The 20,573-nt window shown below is 47.4% G+C and overlaps 1 protein-coding gene across 1 annotated transcript in view; it reads left to right on the top strand.

The window, feature by feature from the left end:
* Positions 1-3,193: 3,193 nt before the first annotated feature.
* The window catches only part of LOC136573603 (tetraspanin-3-like), a 27,950-nt gene continuing 10,570 nt past the window's right edge, over positions 3,194-20,573 (top strand). The window contains exons 1-5 of the mRNA XM_066574875.1: positions 3,194-3,208; positions 3,298-3,489; positions 9,185-9,259; positions 15,521-15,604; positions 16,432-16,584. Coding sequence (XP_066430972.1) covers positions 3,194-3,208; positions 3,298-3,489; positions 9,185-9,259; positions 15,521-15,604; positions 16,432-16,584 — 519 coding nt within the window. The remainder of the gene's footprint in view (positions 3,209-3,297; positions 3,490-9,184; positions 9,260-15,520; positions 15,605-16,431; positions 16,585-20,573) is intronic.

Raw genomic sequence — 20,573 nt, 5'->3', positions numbered from 1 at the left:
CTTATAGTCCTGCTGTATGTTGGGGTTATGTATCCTGTCTGCGGTCCGTACATGTCAGCAGGTCTTACAGCTCCTTACATTACAGGGATCTTATAGCCCTGCTGTGTGTTGGGGTTATGTATCCTGTCTGCGGTCCGTACATGTCAGCAGGTCTTACAGCTCCTTACATTACAGGGATCTTATAGTCCTGCTGTGTGTTGGGGATCTGTATCCTGTCAGCGGTCAGTACATGTCAGCAGGTCTTACAGCTCCTTACATTACAGGGATCTTATAGTCCTGCTGTGTGTTGGGGATCTGTATCCTGTCCGCGGTCCGTACATGTCAGCGGGTTTTACAGCTTCTTACATTACAGGGATCCTATAGTCCTGCTGTGTGTTAGGGATCTGTATCCTGTCCGCGGTCCGTACATGTCTGCAGGTCTTACAGCTCCTTACATTACAGGGATCTTATAGTCCTGTTGTGTGTTGGGGTTATGTATCCTGTCTGCGGTCCGTACATGTCAGCAGGTCTTACAGCTCCTTACATTACAGGGATCTTATAGTCCTGCTGTGTGTTGGGGTTATGTATCCTGTCTGCGGTCCGTACATGTCAGCAGGTCTTACAGCTCCTTACATTACAGGGATCTTATAGTCCTGCTGTGTGTTGGGGTTATGTATCCTGTCTGCGGTCCGTATATGTCAGCAGGTCTTACAGCTCCTTACATTACAGGGATCTTATAGTCCTGCTGTGTGTTAGGGTTATGTATCCTGTCTGCGGTCCGTACATGTCAGCAGGTCTTACAGCTCCTTACATTACAGGGACCTTATAGTCCTGCTGTGTGTTGGGGTTATGTATCCTGTCCGCGGTCCGTATATGTCAGCAGATCTGACAGCTTCTTACCTTACAGGGATCTTATAGTCCTGCTGTGTGTTGGGATTTGTATCCTGTCTGCGGTCCGTACATGTCAGCAGGTCTTACAGCTTCTTACATTACAGGGATCTTATAGTCCTGCTGTGTGTTGGGGTTATGTATCCTGTCTGCGGTCCGTACATGTCAGCAGGTCTTACAGCTCCTTACATTACAGGGATCTTATAGTCCTGCTGTGTTGGGTTATGTATCCTGTCTGCAGTCCGTACATGTTGGCAGGTCTTACAGCTCCTTACCTTACAGGGACCTTATAGTCCTGCTGTGTGTTGGGGTTATGTATCCTGTCTGCGGTCCTTACATGTTGGCAGGTCTTACAGGGATATGTTCCTTTTTGTGTGTCAGAAGGCAATGCGCTCATGATTATGAAGTTGCTCAAATTTGGAGGTTGACTGTAACATAGGAAGACCCTCCCCTTACTGCATTCTTGCAGTATCTTCCTGCATGCGCTCCATGCCTGACTGTTAGGCCTCATTCACACGAGCATGGTTTTATCGCAGTATAGGCGCGGTGACCAAGAACCGCGTACCGAGACCCCCAGTCTCTCAGCTATATTTAATAGCCAGCAGCAGGGAAATTTTAAATTTCCCGGCAATCCGCGGCTTCTGCGCATGCGTCCGCCATTTTATATATAATGAAAACAAAGATCTGGTACCGTGTTAGCCAGTAGAGCAAAATGTGATTGTTCTCAGTAAGAGAAACGACGTAGTCTTGTAGATATGATACCTTTTAATGGCTAACAGAAATACATGATGTAATAATAGCGAGCTTTCGTACCAACGCAGGGTTCTTCTTCCGGCTAATGGATTGGATCTGAAGAGGCATGGATATTTATACACACTTATAACATACATACTTATGACAAGGCACAGATATGGTTGTGACTGGTTCGCACTTAAAAGGAATTCTGCAACAGCAAACAAACATATTTTGTCTAGGCACTGATAGCGGAGTGAAAGTTTTATGGTCCCTAAATTACTGTTGGAGGGGGGGAGGTCATCAGGCTTGACTTTCTACAAGAGATACACAAGCATTTTTAGCTAAACACTGATAAGGGAGTGAAAGTTTATGGTGCCTGAATTACTGTTGATGGGGGTCTTATCTGTGCAATCAAGTCTCACACTTCCCATTCACGCATAAATCCTGGGGAATAATTTAACCCAGTATTCAGCGTGTCAAAGGTTGTTATCAATTTATATTCCCAAATTCTTCTGTGGTTTTGTGACTTGAAGCCACCCTTCAATATCAAAACTCTCATATCTCCTATGTCATGTCCATGGTTAGAGAAGTGCTCGGCCACAGGTAACTCTCTTTTTCTGTGTTCAATTGTATGACGTCATTTTTTTTTTTTTTTTTTTTTTTTGAAAAGTCAGTGATGAACAACCACAAACCAATAGTGATATTTTTTTTTTTTCTTTTGCATTTGCGAATTTTGAGTGATGGTCATTACGTGTAAATGGGCCATTAAGTGTTGCTTAAGCAGTTGACAAAGATCCTAAGGTGTGTCTTTGTGTTGTAAATTAAACTTTCGATATCCAGGCGGCTGTGTGCAGCTCATAACTTTTCAGGACTACAACCTAGAATCTGTGAGTCCTGCTTAGGCTGCGCCCACAAGCTGATGGACACCGTTCTCTGTACACGAAGGCAGGCTTCACATAGCCATAACATGGATGAGGATCCTGCCTGACTGCAGGTCTACTAACCTGACCTCACAGCGTCATAAGTATCTCTGATGCTGTGAGTTTGAGCCCCTAGACCTGCGGTCGGCCAGAACTCTCCTCCTCTGAACTAATACAGCGAAAGCTGCAGATCTTGTCGCCATTTACTCTGCACCAAATCCTATAAACCTACAGATCGCCCAACTTCACTCCTCCAATCATTTGCTGCTCTCGAATAGTAGCAATGTATAGTGCGCCTATATTTCCCCTTCGGGCACTCCTGCTCCGTCGGCTGTTTTGAGCTTCTTCTGGCAGCTCTGGACAGCCCCATGTGGCGCTATATGGGCAGAGGCGTCGCTAACGGATGCAAAACCTTCCTCTGCATTTGTTGGGTCTCTTAAGAAACCCATCGATGTCACACGATCAGGCGGGGGCATTGCTGGAATCCCAAGATTAGGCAGAGGCTAAATATAGAGGACCCAATTCAAAATCTGTAACCTGGCCCCCAACCATCTATGTGCTACTTATAATACTAGTGTTATATTATATAGGGGCGCCAAGGGACTACTACCTCTGCTCCCCGTATAGCTACGTCCCTCATATATGGGGTCATCTTCAGCCAAAAATAGCCGATGGGGAAAGAGCTGGTACTCTCTGAAGCAAACTTGTCCGGTCGGTTTTGCTGTCCTAGGATTGGCCTGATCTGATTACAGTTTCTGTTGTCTTAATTCTCCAGGTCTCTGGCGCCGCCCTGCTGTTTGCTGGCTATTTCTTGATCTCCCTCTATATGAGATACAAGCCGTTTTTTCATGGATTCCACATACTTCTGCCCTGTGGCTTTGCTATAAGTGGAGCCGTCTTACTACTTATCAATGGATTATTGGGATTCAGAATTTCCAATGGAGGTTCTCGCTGTCAGCAAGGAACTGTAAGTATTGTTGGTCTGTAGGATGAAGGGTCGTCCCACAAAGAGGCTTCTCACCTACCTGCACAATAGGAATGACGAGTTATTGTCATGGGGCGCCCGCTGACATCCCCATCTTATAAATATATGGCATGTCTTAATGTTCACTTAATGAGAATAGCCTTTTATACAGCTAATTAGTGGGCCTCCAGTTATTGCGCCGCCCCCCCTCCCCCCCACCATTGCCGTGTGTTTACATAAACCCTTATTTTTGTAACTGTTCATATTACTAAGCTCGGCCTTAAGTCTTGGGCTGTCAATTGTCTGGAACTCTGACTTGTCCACTTTTAAGGCCGTGTTTACATGCCCAATTCTCAGGTTCACACGTGTAAATATGACCCTTTATTTCCAGTAAGCGTACTTCCGTGTGTCTTACAATACTCGCACGAGTGAATGCGGCCTAAGGGGAATGGATCACAGATTTAAAATTAAAACCAGATGGTGATTTTTTTTATTTATTTATTTTTAATTCTGTTTTCTGTCCATAATTACAGGAGCCGCCATCTTGCCTGACCTTCTATTAATATGTCTGTAAGATGCTTTACAGCAGCCATATGGCTTATGGGGATTTGTAGTCTGGAGATATCTCATTGACTTCTTTTGGAGTACAATGTGTGATCTCAGCAGAGTTCAATGTGCAGGAAGGGGGAGGAGGTGAGCTCTGCCATTTACCATCCATGGTGGATCTTGTCGGTTAGGATAAGTCAACTGTTTAGAAAGTATCTCTACAGAACACAAAGTGTAGGATTAGGATGAAGGTCAGAGGGAAAAGAATTATAAATCCTTATTTTTTTTTTCTTCTCAGTATAGTGAGATGGAGGATAAGAGAGGAATTACCAGATTAGTTTTTAAAACCTTTTGGTCTGGTCTTCTTTAAAGGTGATAAGCACTTGGCTGTAGATTATTTTTTCCAGCCTTCCCCCTGCTTCAGCCGATTCTTATTGCAGCTGGTGGGGAAAGGTGAGAGCAGCGGGGAGCGTACTGCAGCGGGGAGCGTACTGCAGCGGGGAGGAGATGCCCAGACCCTCCGTCTATCACTGTAGATGACTCCAGGCGAAGGGGTAACATGGGCTAATATGATCACCTCCCTCCCACCCCCAAACCCGTTCTCAGGGACGCGCCTGTCAATCTAGAATTAGTATCAAATATGAGGATTTTGTCATTTTGCTTACTTTTCTGTTCACACAAGCAGTGAGGGGAGGAGGACTTGCTCATAAATTGTCCCTGTGGACCGAATTGGACTGCGTAGTTATTCCACAACCCAAATGTTAACAGGCATCCGGATTGTGACGTCAAATGGTTAACCCCCTCACACGGTGCGAGACGCTCGGTACCAGATCTGTAGCATAAAATATACTGCCTGCTTCTGTAGCGATATCAGCTGGACACTAGTATCAGATCCAGGAAACTCGGGGTCCGCACCAAAATACTGTAAAACTGCTCCCATATTCCATCTATGCTGCCAAATGCCTTGGGCCAACAATCAGCCAATGTGTACTTACCACTGTAGATCATGGCCGGTCAGTGTGCGCTATGGCTAGTAGAACGGCTTAGTTTAAGGGTATGTTCACGCGGCGGATTCTACCGTAACATTTTCAGTGCGGACTCCACCTAAAAAAAACTGCGGCAAAAACCGGCTGCTATTCTGCCACGGATCTGCACTTGGTTTTATCCTTATCAATGAGCGGAATTTCCAAAGCGTTTCTATATGACGCTGCGTGAAGAAGTGACGCATGACTACAAACACATTCATGCAGAAGTACATCAAATTCCATACGTGGATTTTGCTCACTGACAGAGTTAAAACAAAGTGCGGATTGGTGGGAAGAGCCGCGGGAGAAGAGCCGCGGGAGAAGAGCCGCGGGAGAAGAGCCGCGGATTTCTGCCGTTTGGATAACTGGTAGATTCCGAATAGAACATTCTGAGGCAGAATCCGCATATGAACAACCATAAGAGCTGACGCTTCAGCCAGGATGTTAGTTTCTGTGGGTAGGAAAGACGTGAGCCTACAGGAGCCAAAGGGGGGAATCTTTTTCCCTGCTTCAACTATATTTGCCTCTGCTTAGAATTTGGCAGTTTTCCCATCTCCACCCCCTAACAATATATCTGCAAACCCTTCCTATAGCTCTGTCGGAGCTTAGGGGTTTATTGGCCATAGAGCCCTACCTTTGTCTGATAGGGCAGGGAACATGTACAAATACCACCTCGGTATCATCTAAGCCGCCCTGGTCTTCAGAGGTCAGGTCCTGCCCCCTAGTGGATCTGGTGCTTCCTGCATGAGCATCTTATTTCAGCTGTCAGTGGCAGAACTGTACAGGTTGAAGTAAAGTGAAGACGGGCATAACATCTGGACCTTGGCACAATCTATATGACACTGGGCAGTCCATGCACATGGCAAACATGTCTGCCCATTATATTTTGCTAACAGTGCTGCAAACTAGTCTATTCCTATTTTTCATCCCCTGCACCGCTTTACTGTTCCTCATATCATGCCGAACAAATATGATGGCTTCCATCCTTTACTCTTCCCGTTGCTGCAGGTGGTTTAGGACCATATGTCTGTAATGGAGCCTCTGATCTAAATGCCTAATGATGCCCTTAGTAAAAATGAGTATATAACATGCGTGTTTCAGTCCGGTTCCAAACTGGGGCTACATGTGATATTATTCTAAAAGCTGCAGAAGCGGCGTCGGGTGCGATCACATGGATGATAGACTTGTGGGTTGCAAGATCCTTGCAATCTGTCTCAGCGGTCACTAACAGAGGGTGAGGTGAGCATTCTGGAGAGGGGTCTGTCCTTCGTCCCTACGACCCGCTCTGATGGGTTCGTCTGGGGACTCTGAAAGATATCTTGGGTACGGCTTTGGAGATGGGTGTAATAAATCAAAACGAGTTTCGCTTCATGCTTCCCCTTCACCCCTAGATCGCCACCTTCTACGCACTTCCCAAAATTCCCAAGGGCGTTGGTCCTTTGAAAGGTCGCCCTATCGTATCGGGCATAGACAGTGTCACCCAGAACACAAGTGCCTATTTGGACAAGGTGTTGCACTCATATGTCACAGCTTTACCCTCATGGACTATTATGGTATATTCTAACACACAACTATTTCCTGTTTAGTGGCTAGTTATTTCACCAGCTCAGGGGTACAGCCATGGTGAGCCCTTGTGCCCCCACTTATGCCAACTTGTACCTGGGCTGGTGGGAGGAAGTCTGTTTTCTCAGATGCCAATATTCACTGGACTGACAGGATTATGCTGTGGTTGAGATATATTGATGACGTCCTCCTTCTGTGGGCGGGTGATGCCGCCTCCTTCTGTGGGCGGGTGATGCCGCCTCCTTCTCTGGGCGGGTGATGCCGCCTCCTTCTGTGGGCGGGTGATGCCGCCTCCTCCTTGGAATTCATGAATAATCTAAACCTTAATGACTTCAGAGATACAAAATGAATCACTATCGTACTTGGATGTTTGTATCAGTAAATCTCAGGATGGTTCACTGACTACCCCTCTACATCGCGACGCCACCGTGACTAATAGCCTATTGCCTTGGGACAGTTTTCACCCTTTGACACGGGCTAGAAGAGCTAGAGAGGTCCTGGGAAGGTATTGGAACATCCTGCTGAATGACGAAGATGTAGGGGATTGGATCCACGCAACTCCAGCTATCACAGTCTGCCGAGGGAGAAACCTCAAGGATAGCCTGGTCAAGGGCCACCTCTCTCCCCAGCAGTCTGATCTCGTGTGGCTTGGGAAAAAGAGATTCAAGGTCACTTTCCCTGTTCCGACTGTTCGGCCTGTGAGTTCATCACAAAAAGCTTGTCCTTCACGAGCGCAGTAACAAAAACTGTCTTTTAGAATAGAGCGTTCATTAATTGCATAACGGCCAGGTTCATCTGTATGGCCCACATGAACTATGTGAGCAAAACCTCCCAACTACTGAGGAGAATACAGGCACACATCGGGAACAGAAGGGGGGATAATACCCTGTTGGCTAATCACATGTGGCAGGTGCATGGGGGCAACTTGAAGGATTTGAAATTCCAAGGGCAGAAGCTGGTTAGGACATTTGGGAGACATGGTGACGGACAAACTCTTGCAGAAAGAGTCAGCATGAATCTTCAGACTGAAGTCCATTTATTCGAATGACTTGAATGAAGTCTTATTGTTCAGCAGCTTCACTGGGTGATGGGTGACTGTCTTACTGCTTGAGGTCCCCATTCCCTTCTAGACTTCCTTAATGTAGTCATATCGTTTCATCTCCCTCTCCTTGTTATCCGTGGTTTGGGAACTCGTGTATAATCCCTCAACAGCACGATTACTTGATGTAACTTATTGTTAAGTGGCATTACTGTGTTGGTTTTGAAGTCCCTGACATCTCGGGAATCTTATCGCAATTCCCTCCCATACTTGGAATTATTTTGCTTGGCCTTATTTGGCGTTAGTTACACCCTGACAAGTTGTGCCCTAGCGGTTTATTATCCCCTATTTAGTGTTATCCCCTCCAAATTTTTGATTAGTGTTGTCATTCAGGACCCAGGCTTAAAAAAAAAGGGGGGGGGGGGTGGACGCAATAAACAGCGTGACCAACGCCAGTGGGTGCAGGACATAATTACAGTCTTGAACCTCCTCATTACTTTTGTGTTTGGCTCAACCATTATGAGTCGGGGATTGATTCCCAAACTTCTATCTATCTCTATAGTGTATCAATTGTGTTAGATCTCTTTATCATAGTAACTATCTCTACTTGGATTGGGGTGACTCGTTATTGAAGCTGACTCAATCCACGAAACAGACATTAATAGGAAACTGGAAACGCCTGATTTGTCCCTACATAAATTTTGGATCCTGGCACCTTTGCTTTGAAAATTAACCCTGATACATATCATACAGCCACATTCCAGTAGGACACCTCTCTGGCGTGGGGGTTATTAAGGTGCTGGAGGGCCCCTACTCTGGGGTACTACATTAGTAGCACTTTATCATATCCATACTGATGCATTTAATGACTTCACAGGGGCATTCTGGGAGACTAATATACTTAAGGCCCATTTACTTGTAACAATCGCTCACAATTCATTCAAACAACCAAAAATGATAATCGTTACATGTAAACGCGGGCATCGTGCAGTTTTTACTTGAACGATGACTTGAATCTTTGTATCTTCAAATCTATTGTTGTATGGTTTAAATCCTGTAGTTCTCCAGTGGCTACAGGCTTGCAGAAGGCCAGGGTTCTATCGGGGCTGATGGCTACTAACTGTACAGATGTACTGGCCTGTGTGGCCTTCAGTTCAACACCTGGCTATGTGCTTCTTCGGAGACACAGGTGTTGTACGAGAGAAAGACCCTGTCTTTTCCCCTTCTTCACGGGCTTAAGCTACATTGCCCGGCAACAGCTTGCCTCTGATTGGCTGTTTTCCATAAGAACCCTGATTGGTAGAGGGGGTGAGGAAAAGTCAAGCCTGGGAAACTGAGCAGGGCGAGGGAGGATGTGTTTCGATGCCTGTTGGAACAACTTGTGGGGGTTTTCAGATATATATTTTTCCTGCGTTCCAAAATGCCCAGTGTGAACTCAGACTAACGCATGCAAGCTGCAGATTCTCTCTCCCCCCACCCTACACCTGGCCTTCTGCAGAAGTTTGTTTCAATTTGTGTCTTTCAGTTCATGTATTTTGTGGTGGTGTTACTGTGCCTGCTGGCCTCCGGAGTGCTGGTGTCGTTCCTGTGTACACACTGGGTAAGTGCAACTCTGTTTGTAAACAAACCTGGAATCTGTTACATATTTTATAATCTAATGTAAGGCCGAATGCACACGGGTGGGTTGGAATTGTGGAATCTAGAGAAGGCAACCGCCTCCGGATTCCACAGCAAATGCCACCCATAGCATACAATGCAAAAGTGATTCTTCATGCACACGAGCAGAAGCCAATTGCGGTTTCCGCTTGCGAATGAAAAATTACTGCATGCTCCATTTTTCTGCGGATTCTGCACGGACGGCTTCCATTGAAGCCGTCCGACCCGCGGTCCATCTGCATCCCCTAGCAACGGTGCGGTCACATCTTTACTGCGCAAGTGCGCCGGCCGGTACATCCGCGGTATCAAAGAAAAAGCATCTGGACAGGTACACAGGGCTCACTGGTCGGATTCCACAGTGGAAGCGGAATACGACCCGCTCGTGTGCATTCGGCTTAAGACGGCACTCTTGGGTGGACTACATCTGCTGCCCTGTTCTCCTATGATGTCTTCACGCACACACAACCAGCCGATTCTGCTTCCTACCTGTCTGTAAAGGCCCTCTTACACACAACGATCATCGCTCAAAATTCGTTTAGACGGACAAAAGTGAGCGCGGTAATCGTTACATGTCAACGCGGGCGCAGAGAAATGAGCTCATCTGAAAGGACACTAGAGAGGTCACAAATCACAGTATAAACAAGTCCCAAAGGGCAATGAATAAAGTAATCCCAGCAGCACAATCGAAAACCCAAAATTTAAACCAAACCGTATATACTCTAGTATAAGCCGACCCGAGTATAAGCAGAGTCAATAAGCTTTACCACAAAAAACTGGTAAAACTTATTGACTCGAGTATAAACCGAATATAATCCAGTTCAGCCTATTACCCCTTCCACCCCAATGTTGATCCAGAGGAAGGCAAAAAAGCACAATGAGGTAGAAGCCAATTTTTTTTCATTTAAGGGAAAAAAATTATTTCCCGACTCCAATCTGGCAGTCAGAATAATCCCCGGATGACCGACCCTCCTGAGTGATCAGTGATGTAACATGTAATGCTCAAGAAAGGCGTTCAGGCCCCTCTTGTACTCTTTTATCGAATTTGCCATCAACACGTCTTCAAGAGAGAGTTCATTAGTCCCACTGCTCTTACAGTAAAGAACCCCCTTCTATGTTGTGTAGAAACCTTCTTTCCTCTAAATCTGGGTTTCTCAACTCCACTCCTCAGGGGCCCCAACAAGTCATGTTTTCAGGATATCCAATAGTAAGAATGCCTGTGGCAATTGTCTGAGGCACCGACAATAATTACATCACTTGTACAATACTGAGGAAATCCTGAAAACATGACCTGTTGGGAGTCCTTGAGGACTGGAGTTGAGAAACGCTGCTCTAGATGTAGAGAGCGCCCCCTTTTTACAGACCTGGGTGTAATAGATGATGGGAGAGATCTCTGTACTGACCCCTGATATATCTATACATAGTTATTAGAGCGCCCCCTTTTTACAGACCTGGGTGTAATAGATGATGGGAGAGATCTCTGTACTGACCCCTGATATATCTATACATAGTTATTAGAGCACCCCCTTGTTACAGTCCTGGGTATAATAGATGATGGGAGAGATCTCTGTACTGACCCCTGATATATTATACATAGTTATTAGAGCGCCCCCTTGTTACAGTCCTGGGTATAATAGATGATGATAGTAGAGATCTCTGTACTGATTCCTGATATATTATACATAGTTATTAGAGCGCCCCATTGTTACAGTCCTGGGTATAATAGATGATGGGAGAGATCTCTGTACTAACCCCTGATATATCTATACATAGTTATTAGAGTGCCCCCTTGTTACGGTCCTGGGTATAACAGATGATAGGAGAGATCTCTGTACTGCCCCCTGATATATCTATACATAGTTATTAGAGCGCCCCCTTGTTACAGTCCTGGGTGTAATAGATGATGGGAGAGATCTCTGTACTGACCCCTGATGTATCTATACATAGTTATTAGAGCGCCCCCTTGTTACAGTCCTGGGTATAATAGATGATGGGAGAGATCTCTGTACTGACCCCAGATATATCTATACATAGTTATTAGAGCGCCCCCTTGTTACAGTCCTGGGTATAATAGATGATGGAAGAGATCTCTGTACTGACCGCTGATATGTCTATACATAGTTATTAGAGGGCCCTCTTGTTACAGTCATGGGTATAATAGATGATGGGAGAGATCTCTGTACTGACCCCTGATATATCTATACATAGTTATTAGAGTACTCCCTTGTTACAGTCATGGGTATAATAGATGATGGGAGAGATCTCTGTACTGACCCTGATATATTATACATAGTTATTAGAGCGCCCCCTTGTTACAGTCCTGGGTATAAACAGATGATGGGAGAGATCTCTGTACTGACCCCTGATATATTATACATAGTTATTAGAGCGCCCCCTTGTTACAGTCCTGGGTATAATAGATCATGGGAGAGATCTCTGTACTGACCCCTGATATATTATACATAGTTATTAGAGCGCCCCCTTGTTACAGTCCTGGGTATAATAGATGATGGGAGAGATCTCTGTACTGACCCCTGATATATAATACATAGTTATTAGAGCGCCCCCTTGTTACAGTCCTGGGTATAATAGATGATGGGAGAGATCTCTGTACTGACCCCTGATATATCTATACATAGTTATTAGGTCGCCCCCTTGTTACAGTCCTGGGTATAATAGATGATGGGAGAGATCTCTGTACTGACCCCTGATATATTATACATAGTTATTAGAGCGCCCTCTTGTTACAGTCCTGGGTATAATAGATGATGGGAGAGATCTCTGTACTGACCCCTGATATATGTATACATAGTTATTAGAGCGCCCTCTTGTTACAGTCCTGGGTATAATAGATGATGGGAGAGATCTCTGTACTGACCCCTGATATATCTATACATAGTTATTAGAGCGCCCCCTTGTTACAGTCCTGGGTATAATAGATGATGGGAGAGATCTCTGTACTGACCCCTGATATATCTATACATAGTTATTAGAGCGCCCCCTTGTTACAGTCCTGGGTATAATAGATGATGGGAGAGATCTCTGTACTGACCGCTGATATGTCTATACATAGTTATTAGGTCGCCCCTCAGTCGTCATCTTCTCCTTTTTTTTTTTTTCTTTAAAATAAATAATCCCAATTTTGATCACCTCTCTGGGTATTGTAGGCCATCGATTCTATTTATTACTTTAGATGCCCGCCTTTTAAAACCGCTCATGCTCCGATATATCTCCTTCTTGAATACTGGTGCCGCAAACTGTCCACAATATTCCATGTAAACAATGTTCTCACCATGCGCCTCTAGACCTCTTCTGATGCACACCATGATCCTATTTGCCTTGGCAGCAGCTGCCTGACACTGGTTGTTCCATTTAAGCCTACAGTTAACAACAATCCCCAAGTCCATCTCCATGTTCCCCAGTGGTTTCCCATTTAGTGTGTGATGGTGGCATGTATTTCCTGCCCATGTGCAGAACCGCACATTTGTCAGTGTTACACCTCATTAGCCACTTTTTTGCCCCTAACTTATCCAAATCCTCTCGCAGCCGCATTCTATCTTCTCTTGGGTTAAAATCTTTAGAGTTTTGTGTCACCTGCAAATCTTGATATTTTGCTGTACAATCCTTCTACCAGGTCATTAAAAAGAATAGGGCCCAATACTGCCCCCTGTGGTACCCCACTAGTAATGGTGATCCCTCCAATACTGCCCCCTGTGGTACCCCACTAGTAATGGTGATCCCTCCGATACTGCCCCCTGTGGTACCCCACTAGTAATGGTGACCCCTCCGATACTGCCCCCTGTGGTACCCCACTAGTAATGGTGACCCCTCCGATACTGCCCCCTGTGGTACCCCACTAGTAATGGTGACCCCTCCGATACTGCCCCCTGTGGTACCCCACTAGTAATGGTGATCCTTCCGATACTGCCCCCTGTGGTACCCCACTAGTAATGGTGACCCCTCCGATACTGCCCCTTGTGCCCCTTTTGAGCGATCATTTTGCATAAACTATTAAGTAGCTACTCAGCTACTTAAATATCAATTAGGTGTGTAAATGAAGCCTTAGGATCTGAGATAGTAGCCTGGCGCTATTATTGGTGTTCAGCTTTGTTCTCCACGGGAAACAATGCTACCCCCCCCCCCCCCCCCCCCCTTCATCCTCATGGAGAACTACTGATAAAAGTGAAGGATGATTTTTTAGGTTAGACTGAATTTAATGATCAGCCAGCAGTGCCTGAAAAGCGGATGATGGGCGCACATTTAGGCCTTAGTCAGACTGGCGTTTTTGCCGCGATTTGCGCATGCGTCCGGCGATTTTATAAAACCATTGCTTTGCAATCGTATCGGACACATGAGCGCTTTTTATGCGCTCGTCCGATAAATTATAGAACAGAAATCGCAGATCGCACCTATGTGCGATCTGCGATTCCTGTTCTCTTCTGTATATGCGCTCAATGGGGCCGGCGGCAGCAGCGCCGACCCCATTGAGAACATATACTAGACAAATCATTCTTCTCTGCCACAGCTGTGGCAGAGAAGAATGATGTTTGCCCATTGAATTCAATGGAGCCGGCAATACAGCCGACTCCATTGAAAGCAATGGGCTGCCAGCGAGCGCGGGATGAATTGTCGGGAAGGGGTTAAATATATAAGCCCTTCCCTGCAATTCATCCAGAAAAGTGTTAAAATAAAAAATATATACATACTCACCTGCTCCCGGCAGCCGGAGTTCCGTGCGGCCGTACTGCAGTGGGTGTGAAGGGGGTGTGAGTCAGACCTGTCCCCTGATTGGCTCAGCGCTGAGTCTGATTCACACCCCCTTCACACCCACTGCAGGCCGGCCGCGCGGAACTCCGGCTGCCGGGAGCAGGTAAGTGTGTGTATATGTGTGTGTATATATATATATATATATATATATATTCTTTATTTTAACACTTTTCTGGATGGATTGCAGGGAAGGGCTTATATATTTAAGCCCTTCCCGACAATTCGTCCCACACTCGCCCGCAGCGCATTGCTTTCAATGGAATGGAGCCGGCTGTATTGCCGCTCCATTGAATGCAATGCGCTGGACAGCTCCGGCCCGTTTCTAATGAAACGCGGCTAGGAGCAGATTTTCGGGCGATTTTCGGGCACCGGTCACGCGATTTGCGGATGCGCATCCGTCATGCGATCCGCAAATTGCGCGAAAAAACGCCCGTCTGACTAAGGCCTTACACACACCGATTATCGCGAAAACGATTGCTGACTTAGCGGTTTTTTTTGTTTGTTTTTTTTTTAAAGCGCCGATCGGCCGGTGTAAATGGGCCTTTACAGCTTTATGGTCCCTGAGATGTGTGCTTTTCTGTTTGCATATGCAACTAAGTAAAATACACTTTCTGTGCCTCTCGTCCGTTTACCTGTGCCGTGACAAGGCGGCTGTTTTTGGAATCCATGCTGGAATTTGCTGAACAGATTCATACTTGGCGAACTCCGGCTCACACGACTATTCCTCCTGCCGTGTCGCCATTTTCCTGTAACTGAACAACCAGGAAGAGCGCTGCGGGGCGGCGGAAGAACTTTGTACCTTCCCTTTTTCAGTGATGTGCGGATCGTGTTCCTCTTGTGTAGTTTGTAATTAAATTCCCAAATCTGATTCTTCTTTTTGAATAACTCCGTACATTCAGATGTGACTGTGGCCCTGAGAAGTGCCTGCAGCCTGACCTTGTGGCCCTGAGAAGTGCCTGCAGCCTGACCTTGTGGCCCTGAGAAGTGCCTGCAGCCTGACCTTGTGGCCCTGAGAAGTGGCTGCAGCCTGACCTTGTGGCCCTGAGAAGTGGCTGCAGCCTGACCTTGTGGCCCTGAGAAGTGGCTGCAGCCTGACCTTGTGGCCCTGAGAAGTGGCTGCAGCCTGACCTTGTGGCCCTGAGAAGTGGCTGCAGCCTGACCTTGTGGCCCTGAGAAGTGGCTGCAGCCTGACCTTGTGGCCCTGAGAAGTGGCTGCAGCCTGACCTTGTGGCCCTGAGAAGTGGCTGCAGCCTGACCTTGTGGCCCTGAGAAGTGGCTGCAGCCTGACCTTGTGGCCCTGAGAAGTGGCTGCAGCCTGACCTTGTGGCCCTGAGAAGTGGCTGCAGCCTGACCTTGTGGCCCTGAGAAGTGGCTGCAGCCTGACCTTGTGGCCTGTTGATGCCTGGCCACCGGTAAACCTTCTGTTTCATCTTCTCTTTAGCTGGACTCTGAGCTGAGGCCGATGCAGAGCGCTTTTCAACAATATAATGGAAGCGGGATCTCTGTCAATCAGATTCAGAAAGAGGTAATGCTCCCCCCCCCCCCCCCCTTTTTTTTTTTTGCAGATTTTGCACGTCACTAATTGGATGGCACGCTCTCTGGTTGGATTTACATGTTGCGGTTCTGTGCCAAGCCACCCAAACCGCACATTTTACAGTAATTGCCATGATTTTGCAATGCTGTTGTTGGTTTTTATAGGTGACAGTCTCTATGGTGGCGCTGCGACTCACTGCATTGTGTGAACCCAGCGTTGGGGCTACTTTTCAGGGGCCAACTCTAATGAAAAATCGCCCAAACGAGCAATTTTGACCGATGGCCGTCTCATGTAAACCCAGAACCCTACTGGATACTGAGCAAGAAATTGTACCGTGTAAAGCCCGCAGAGTACTTGGTTGTAAAATGTAACTTTTGACATGATGACAATGACCAACTAGGACTGACATTAGAGATGTGACAGCATACGGAGTAAACCGCTGCCCCTCGCTGAGCTCCGTCATTGGCTGCAGCAGCCTATGATGTCCCATATGCAGGCTGCTGCAGTCTGTAAGCAATATGTCCCAGCGGTCAGCGGGGGAGTGTAGCTGGTTTATTTTTTGCTATAAAATCCCTGTTACTTCAGCGTGCCTGAACTACAACATAGGCTGAAGGACAATCTGCGCGTTCTACAGAGCCAGCACTATTTACAGTCACATTTGTACAGATCCATATTAGATTACTTTGATGTGTGTGTAATATATATATATATATTTTCTCTTTTATATGACAATGCCTCATTGAGTATAAGGATATTCAGTGTACGGCATCATAGATTTCCCCGTTTGTATGGATTACATATGGATTTTCCTCTTTCAGCTCCACTGCTGTGGTCTTCAAAACTTCTCTGACTGGGAAACAACCTTGTGGTTCCATCGCGCTGGTAATTACACTGTTCCAAGGAGCTGCTGTAACATGGCTTCTTCGGCGTGCTCCGGCAACATGGCGGAGTCCACGGAACTGTATTTAGAGGTAACACTTGTTTTTATTAGTTCTATAGAAATATTGTAAGGTAATGAGAAATGTCCTACCAGCTTTAGGCAAGTGGCTTCCAATGTTGAGTAGATTTACCAAGTTGTCCTCTATTGACTATTTCCCCTTTAGTGTCGATTACTGGTTATGGCGGGTCTGTCGCCTCTTATCTCTCACAGAGCGGAGTCCCTGCAGAGATGGTGGATTGTCTAGTCCTGGAATGGCCAGCGGGTCTCCGAGTCGGGAGGTGGGCGGCTCGAGGCAATTGGTGATATTGGGTCTCTGGAGTCAGTTGGTGTGCGGCGGGAGGCATTCCGGACATTTCCCCCTAAAATAGTGAGGTGACAGACGTCTGAGCTCCGGGGACGCCCCTCTACCTGGTTTATGGTTAGGTTGGAGGGGTAACAATGTTGCTAAGGGTTACAAAGGTTGCATCGCCTATTTCTATTTGCCAAGTCCTCAGTCTGGTCCAGAAGGCCTTGTATTCGGGCCTCTTGTTGAGGTCGTGAGCTGCACATTGGAAGGTTGTCTTCCCAGGTGCCGATTCTCTGTTTGGCTTTGCTGATTCATTGAGTATTAAGTAATTTATTTATCGATGTGGAGAACTTCGAGGCGTTTATGGAAAGCGGGAACCGTTCGGCCGGACTCCCCCTGAGCCATCAGTGCCGCTTGTGTTGGGTCTGTGAATGTTTGCTGGGATGGAGGTTTGCAGTGTAAGGCGGAAGGCTCTGAAGTGGAGGTCCTGCTCCATGCGCTGGGAGTCCAGACTAGATTACACGTCTGTTACATTTGTGCATTGTGCCACATTGCGTAGTTTAAGAGTATTATAAACCGTGGAGGACCCAGCTGCTTTGTGGTGCATCAACCATGGCAGCAGGTATAGAGGTTTGTCCATTTACAGGAGAACTCTTGGGTAATGGCTGACCAGACCAGTGGAGCGAGCTCTGACACCCTTAGCCACTGATCCATTAATTGTGCTATCTACAACAATGTTGTCAAGGGGTTTTGGGGTTTTCTTTTTTTACAGTCTTCATGTAATTCTCAGCATTCATGGTGCTGTGCTAGTGAGTAGCAGATAGTTGCTTGTTGGAGCTTCGATATAATGCGGCCTCTAGAAGTCCAGCCTTCTGAAGCGTTCTGGGGTATAGGTAATGGCTGCTTCTGAAAACTGGGTATAAAAGTAACTGTAGCAGTTGTGGTTAAAATATAGTATATTATGGCCGAGGACTGATATAGGTTGTAATGGGAGAAAATGTCCACTAGGTGGCGGTAGAGGTTGATTTATGAAAGTGAGCTACACAGTAATGCTGAAAGAAGTTGCAAATTAAAAAAACTATTCCAGTTAGTGAGCGAAATTTCAGGTTTTTAACATCCACTGACTGGGTGAAAACTGATCGATCGTGAGGGTCTGACCGCTGAGCCGTTGAACAGAGGGCAGGTCACACAAGTTTTGCGGTGCTCGGCTTTCTCTGGCAGTCCCATTTGAAAATGAATGGAGTGCAGTGCAGTCCTGGTGGTCAGTACAGTCCCAGTGGCAGTGCAGTCCCGGTGGTCAGACGCCACAGATCTGTCCGTTTTCACCCATCCAGTGGGGTTTTCCAACCTTTTAAAAACCATATACAAATAACGTTAAGTGCAGTCCGACTTACCACTTCCGTATTACCTGTAGCGGGAACACTCTGTCATGTGACTGCATCTCCTGCTTGTGTGAACCCCCATACTCGTGGACAAGAGATGTCTCCCACAGTGGAGTACTGCAAGGATGGATTGGAAGCCCAAGGTGGCCTTCAGTTTTAGGTGGGCCCATCCTGCAGTAAGTGGGCCGAGGTCTCCAAATTGCCAGCCACACAGATGGAAGGAGCAGAGAAACCTATGCAGCTTGGAAAGCTTGCCACCACAAAGCACCGAGCAGGTTGGGGCTGGAGGTAGACACAAAGGGTCCGTTATCACCAGCGACTTGTCATTGGAATGAGGTCACAGTGTCCTCGTGCGTTTATACCGACAGATACGTTGTTGGCTCATTCAAGCAAGAAATCGTTTAGTCTTTTACATTCGCTGTATAAGTGAATGAGAATGACTGACTGTGCAGCGGGTGAGATGGTAGTCACGGCAGCGGGTGGGATGGTAGTCACGGCCGCGGGTGGGATGGTAGTCACGGCAGCGGGTGGGATGGTAGTCACGGCAGCGGGTGGGATGGTAGTCACGGCCGCGGGTGGGATGGTAGTCACGGCCGCGGGTGGGATGGTAGTCACGGCCGCGGGTGGGATGGTAGTCACGGCCGCGGGTGGGATGGTAGTCACGGCCGCGGGTGGGATGGTGGTCACGGCCGCGGGTGGGATGGTGGTCACGGCCGCGGGTGGGATGGTGGTCACGGCCGCGGGTGGGATGGTGGTCACGGCCGCGGGTGGGATGGTGGTCACGGCCGCGGGTGGGATGGTGGTCACGGCAGCGGGTGGGATGGTGGTCACGGCAGCGGGTGGGATGGTGGTCACGGCAGCGGGTGGGATGGTGGTCACGGCTGCGGGTGGGATGGTGGTCACGGCTGCGGGTGGGATGGTGGTCACGGCTGCGGGTGGGATGGTGGTCACGGCTGCGGGTGGGATGGTGGTCACGGCTGCGGGTGGGATGGTGGTCACGGCTGCGGGTGGGATGGTGGTCACGGCTGCGGGTGGGATGGTGGTCACGGCTGCGGGTGCGATGGTGGTCACGGCTGCGGGTGGGATGGTGGTCACGGCTGCGGGTGACTTGGCTGCTCCTCTCCAATGAAGACTAGTACAATGATCATTACCAATAACACTATATGACCATACAATACCGCTAAGTGCCTGGACTAAGCAATAATACCACCATTTGATTCCACTTAGTAGTAATGTTCCTTATGCCCCCATCTAGTATTAATGCTCCCTTTTGCCCCCCCCAGTGAGAAATGGTGTCCCTCAAATAAATAGGAAAAAAAACTGATTATACATGGATACACAGGATCTTAGGGGGGTAACAAGTGGCTCCGGAGTTGGTGTAAGAAGGAGGGATTTGGGTTCCTGAAGAACTGGGCTGACTTTGCTGTTGGCTACTGGCTCTACCGTAGGGACTGGCTGCAGCTGAATGGGGGAGAAGATGGCTGAAGGAGTGTTTAAATTAGGGACTGGGGGGAGGGCAAAAAGAGAAATAGTGGGGTAGCCAGTGTAGCTAGCGACCTGGGTCTAAGCAAGCGGAATGGGGGTAACTTGTATTACAGTTACGTAAGTGGATTAAGAAACTTTGGACAGATAAAAAAAAAACACCAATTAGATTCGGGAAGGGGAGGGTTACATTTCTTGACTTTATACCCTAGCTTTATTTCTCTGGCTGGGATTACAAAAGACTGATGACTGTTTTTGACATGCTTGTCTGTACTAGCTTCTTGCTGCGGTGCTCTCTTGAATAAACTGCTCTCCTTCAATCGCTCCACTAACTGTTCAGAACAACTTGTCCTTGGTTACTCACACTTTGATTCTCCCTCTCTTCCCCAGCCTCTTCCTCCCCCCCCCCCCCCCCCTCCTCTCCCCCCTTACAGTACTTCCACTTTCAGTATACAGTGCTCATTGAGCGCTGTGTACTCGGGGAAGGAAAGGCAGGAAGGGTTAAAAACCCCTCCTGCCTTCTCCTCCGGGTTATCAGCTGTCAACCCGGAGGAGAAGGCAGGAGGGGTTGACAGCTGATAACCCGGAGGAGAAGGCAGGAGGGGTTATCAGCTGTCAACCCCTCCTGCCTTCTCCTCCGGGTTATCAGCTGTCATGAATAGCTGATAACCCGTCCTGCCTCTGATTGATTGCAGAGCAGAAGGCTTAAAGCGCGGCCGTAATTTTACTATCAGCGGTGCTTTAAGCCCAGGGCCAGGCGCTGTAAATTTACAGTGCCTGGTCCTTAATGGGTTAAGGAAATTGGCCTATTACTACTGCAGAGGGTATTCCCTTTCCCTTCCTTGGGAATAAAAGATATGTGGGCAGTAA

The sequence above is a fragment of the Eleutherodactylus coqui genome, chromosome 7, assembly GCF_035609145.1.
Source record: "Eleutherodactylus coqui strain aEleCoq1 chromosome 7, aEleCoq1.hap1, whole genome shotgun sequence".
Classification (NCBI taxonomy): domain Eukaryota; kingdom Metazoa; phylum Chordata; class Amphibia; order Anura; family Eleutherodactylidae; genus Eleutherodactylus; species Eleutherodactylus coqui.
The sequence above is the reverse complement of the archived record's forward strand: the minus strand, read 5'-3'. Positions and strand labels throughout refer to the sequence as shown.